Source organism: Charadrius vociferus, unplaced genomic scaffold (assembly GCF_000708025.1).
Source record: "Charadrius vociferus isolate BGI_N301 unplaced genomic scaffold, ASM70802v2 scaffold545, whole genome shotgun sequence".
Taxonomy (NCBI): domain Eukaryota; kingdom Metazoa; phylum Chordata; class Aves; order Charadriiformes; family Charadriidae; genus Charadrius; species Charadrius vociferus.
The window spans coordinates 947,056-952,419 of NW_009648590.1; the positions used below are offsets into that span (position 1 = coordinate 947,056).

The 5,364-nt window shown below is 41.1% G+C and overlaps 1 protein-coding gene across 1 annotated transcript in view; it reads left to right on the plus strand.

Moving 5' to 3' along the window:
* Positions 1 to 332: 332 nt before the first annotated feature.
* PDE1C (phosphodiesterase 1C, calmodulin-dependent 70kDa) overlaps positions 333 to 5,364 on the plus strand; it is a gene marked incomplete at its 3' end in the record, with an annotated part of 284,944 nt that continues 279,912 nt past the window's right edge. Inside the window, exon 1 of the mRNA XM_009886214.1 lies at positions 333 to 417. Within this exon, the coding sequence (XP_009884516.1) occupies positions 333 to 417 (85 nt within the window). The remainder of the gene's footprint in view (positions 418 to 5,364) is intronic.

Here is a 5,364-nt window from a genome sequence, read left to right on the forward strand (position 1 = left end):
CTGAACTCCTACACGGTGATTTGACAGATACAGCTGGCTTATTGACTCGCTAGTCTCGCACTAATTGACTGCTGGTTTAGATACCGGAGCCCCTAACCAGTTGTTAAACTCTGAGTAGGCACGTCGGTAGCATGCCAGGGAGAGCGTTTGGGGGAGGAGAAAGCTGCTGGGTGCGTGCCTCTCGGATTCGGCTCCCCGCGCCGGGAGATGTGTGAAGTTGGGTGTGCGTGCTGTCACGGGCAGATATTCAAGGGCAGCTAAGAGCAAGCTCGAGCGCTCTGCTTCCACCGGGGAGAGAAAGGCTGCTGCTGAAAGTACAAGCTGGCAGGATCATGACAGAGCCAAGCAGCAGAAAGGAAGGATTTAAAAAATGCCGGAGTGCTACTTTCAGCATCGATGGCTATAGCTTTACAATTGGTGAGCCTGATTTAATTCCTCTTCTTTCCTTCATTGTCTCCCTACTCCTCCTTTCCTCTCTCTACAGCTCCAGTAAGTACAGGTAAAAGACAGCTGTTGACAACTGCCTTTTGTCAATAGATGCCTTTAAAATGTATAGATATCCTGCAACTCTTGTTTGGGTTTGTTTTCCCTTCTGCTTTCTATATTTTCTTCTGCTCAAGAAACTTGTCTTTGATGATAGACAGCCACTCTAAATCCTTTCGCTGGGTTTTGGCACGAGTTCGCTGAGACATTTGCAGAACTTTTGTTTTGGAACCTTATCTCAGGAAAGCCTGGGCTTCAGGATTGCAGGTTTCCAACTTGCTAGCTGCATTTCCTTCCGATGAGCCCAGAAAATAACCCCTGGGAGCCTTGGCTTTGTTTCCAATATTTCTTTGTTCACTTAGCAAGTGTTTCCAAATTCTGTAACCTTTTGCCGTTTCTCAGTTTGTGCAAAGATGCATGTAACAGTTCTTGTTGCCTGTCAAACACAAAAAGCCAAATTGCCGGGGCAGGGAAAGATGCGAGGAGAGATTAGGAATTTTAGGACTGGTTGTTGTAGCTGTTGGAAGAGTGCAGTTTATTGTTTGTGTTCACTGTCTTAGAGAAAAGTGAGGCTTCTCAAAGCGACAGGTGTCCGTGTGGTTTTCCGAGAGACTTGCTGCGCAGAAGTTAAAATCTGATGATAGCCTGAGCAGGCTGCTCTGCTAAAACTGTATATCTCACTAGGCTACATTATAGAAATCCCTATAGATCTTAGAAACAAAGCAAGCTTACATCCCAGTTTATTTTTTAGTTGAAATCCAAGTTAAAATACATGGATAATTTACATGTAATAAATGGATACAAATTCCCCTTGAATACCTTTAAGATGATAGAGATTCTACTTCCTCGCAGTTGTGAAATCAGGAAAGTTTTTTCTGATTTGTACTAGTGTAATTGGGTCACGATTTCATCTAATAATGATGGATACAAGCTTCTTACTGGTGTTGGAGGAGGTACATGTTTATCTATTCCTCTTCTTTATGGAAAACATGTTTTGCAATCGTTAACATCATGCAAACATTGAACTTGATGAATAAAAACTGAAGATGGAAATGTATGTTTCATTAAAATATCTTCATGTAGTCATCTGTTAATTGTGTATATAGCATTTTAAAGGTGAAACTGCTGGGAAAATGCTACTTTTCAAATCTCCTCTAATCGGAAGGTGGTAGTCCCTCCACAGGTTAAGTTGCAATGTGTTCCCTTTTGAACTCCCTATCATAATCTCTCCCCCTCTCAGCATCATTACTAATAGTGTTATTTCATCAGTTTGTCTCAGTCTGGAGGAGAAACATTTCCTTTTTGACCCTAGGCAGGAGCGAACACTATCTGAAGATACTCACCATTTATGACTGTGCCTAATTATTTTGTTTGTTTATGAACAAACCAACAGGATTGCTGTGTTTGTTGCTCCACTGTCTTTATTGCTACCGGTGTTCACAAAACAATGAGACCAAATTTTTCATCAAATGACTCAGGTTTAGAATTGCAGCTTCTTCAGCTTCTTAGGACAGTTGTTGCATAGGAGTTCCTGTGCTATTTTCTTCTTCTGTGTTTGGTGCACACAGCCAGCGTATTGATTCTGTGAACTGCGCATTATATAACATTTATTTTTATATCTGGGCAAATGTGCATTGGATTGACTCACATAACCGTGAAAACTTTGTAAACATGCTATCTAGTATTACCAGCACTGTGTGGTAGATGGACCTGAATGATTCATGTATTTGTTAATCTTTATACTGAAGAAAATTAATGCATCCAAAAGATCCCACAGCAACTTTAGAGTGTGAGGGATGGGCTTAAACTTAATTTTTCCATCAGATGAGACTTCTGTGTAGGTATCTAGATTCAGGTATGGCAAATTTTTGAGACGTTCTTGGGAAATGCTGTGCTGCTGCATCTGCTGTTGAAGTGTCAGCTGGGAGACAAGGCTGATACTCTTGAGGAACACAGGTAATATCAAGTTGAGACAAGAGTTTCCATTTGTGTGAAGAAAAAAAAAAAATTTGCATTGATTCACCCCTATTCTAACTGCTAAGAGAGGATGATCTTCACAGTGTTTGAAAAATGATCACTTATAACAAGGTTTAATGAAAATTTTCGTGAAAGACCTGGGCCTAATGTCAAACATGAAAGTATGTGGGCATGGAAGAAGGCTGGTGCAAGAAGAGCTCCTTGCTGATGGCTTGCAGTTAGACAGCCTTGTGTCTCTGGAGATGGTCGGCATCCGTTCACACAGCAGCGCAAGCTAGAGCAGCTTCTCGACTGCTCTGATTTTTACCTTGGTTCCTTACAGCGCTGGTGGTGGGACAGGAGAGCTGTGGGAGTTCAGCATTTCCAAAGGACTTCACAGATCCCCGTGGAAGAATCTGGTCTGCCATACCAGAAAGGCAAATGTATGCCAATACTTGATAGCTTTCTTCTGTACAAGACACCACCCTTTCAACGAGACCCTGAGGAGGACTGAGGTGTGCTGCTCTATGCCCACTGAGGATTTCTGCGCAGTTTGGGATATTCTTTTACGGCCTTTACGCAGTGGTGGCATGATGGACTATAGTGCAGCCACAGAGTGAGGCATTTAGTGGGACCATTCAAGACAGGAATCATGCAATTTAGTTTGCTCTAGAAAGTTTGATGTATCTCAGATGAAGGCTGCAAGATCTTTATTTGCCATGGTCTATGTCAGAAAAGTGCAAAGTCCATGAAGTTTTTGTATATACAAGTTATTGTCCTGGAGCTCTTTTTTAACTTTGGCAAAATTTTCCTCCACTAGAAATAAAACATAACAGAATGGCAGCTGAGTTTAAAGAAAAAGAAATTAAGAGTTAAGGCCTAGGGTTATTTTTTTTTTGTCCTGCGCCTTCTCATCACTCCTGTGCAAATGAAATGCTATTAAATCAGAATGCCAGTGTGTTATTTACTGACTTAGCTGCTGTAATTGACTGACTAAAGGTGCAAGACAGAGAAGCACCCACTGTCTTTAAACCTGGGAAAATGGTAAACACAAACATTAACAAGAGGATATTTTCTTTCTTCATTTATCACCTTCCTATGACTAAGAGCTAACTTCATTAAAGCTTCCAATCTCTGCTTTTCCTATCCAGAAGCACCTGGCAACACTGTTTTGTCCTGTCCAACATATCTTATAAATTTATTTTTATAGGTTAGAATGAATTGAAGTGATGGGGAGTCCTGCTGTAACTCAGGCGTTGCTGGAGAGGAAGGATGTGGCACTGAAGCAGAGTCTAGCTCACAGCAGTTGTTTCTAAATCTTGCAGGAAAGTTTCTTTAGGAGGACGCTGTGTCCATTTTGCATGCAAAAGGTCTCCCTGCAAGTATTATGGAAGATCTGAGTTTGCTCGGTGGTGCTTTTGGGCCCTGTTTTGAAATAATTCTTTAAAAACGTGGTTTTCGTAATGTTGCTGGAGTTTCTCATGTTGCAGTTCATGGCTTGAAACTCATTTCAACATCCTTTTCAATGTCACAGGTAGAACAGCTGAAGTAGTTCTCGCTGGTCCCTCTGACAGATCATTTCAGAAATGCATTCTGTGTTTTGCTGAAAGAAAATGTTGCTTGAGGAGGGGCCTGTGTTGTGTTGGTCTGAGTTGGGGTGGGGAAGGTTGGAAACAAACTAAATATTGAACTCGGCTTTATTAGAATAAGGAAAAATACCTTCAGCTCTGTGTCACATGTTTAACTTTTAAAGAAAATGCTGCTGTGGATTTTCTGTTATTCTCTCTTGAAAGGTTGTCCATTAAGAGCGGAATAGACAGGAATGGGGTTTTAAAATGATTCTAGAAAGAAACCAGATAAATAAGAGCAATTTCTCTTTTTTTTTTTTTTGTACTGCATTTTGGCCAGAGAACTGTGTAGACTGTAGCAATTAAGTGAGCTGTTTTGTTCTGTATTGATTTTCAGCCTTATTAGAGTTTGTCGTTGAGGGCAACAGCACCTTTGCAACCCACAGAAGAGGCAGGTTTCAGCAGAAGACACCCGTAGGCCTGTAGGCAGTGCAGTTTCATGGAGATTTACTTTAATTCTGCCCTTAGTTGCTTATAGTAAAAAATGTCATTCTGACTGAAAGTACACTGTAATGATAAGGTGCTGACAAATCTCTCGCTAATTCTGCATTTGCGTCACTCGCAGCCTTCCTTCAAAGGAGGTTTGGGAGAAACGTCTGCCTGTGGGGTTGGTGCACTTTTGGGGAGGGGAGAAGATGTCTCTGCCTGTGTCAGAACAATGTCCCTGGCAAAAAGGTGAAGGGGGAATGCCTGACCACCACTCCTGCTGTGGATTATAGCATCTCCTTGTCTTTGTACCTAAACTCTGTATCATTTTCTTTGTTGTGACAAAGATTTAAAAAATGACAACAAAAACCCCCAAAACTTTGCTTTGCTTTCTCCCCATTCTCTCCCTCTCCTGATAGACCTTATTATGAGAATACCCTCTTGATAAGAGCTGATAGGAAGCACTGATGATTTCTGTGTAAACAGTGGAATATTTTGTCATCTGAAATCTAGGACTTGGGAAGTATAAGTTTACTAATATAATACAAAGGATGTGACATTTTTAATGGAATTTAAGGAAGTCTAATGTAGTTATAATAGACTAAAGAATAAAAACCTCTTCTACTGTAGTCCTACCCCCAACAAATTCACCTAAAGAAAGCTGTCAGCAAATAGATTGTGAACTAAAACTCTAAAGTTATAAGAGCTTTTTCCACTCCCTCCATTACAAAGTCGTGTTTTAGCTTCAAACCTATTTGGTTGATGTCTGCTCTGCCTGAAAATACACCTGAAATGAGTCTGCATAGTTGGCATGCCTATGGGGTAGATACTGGCCATTTGTGTGGGGTGGATGGTCTCTGCCACAGTGATG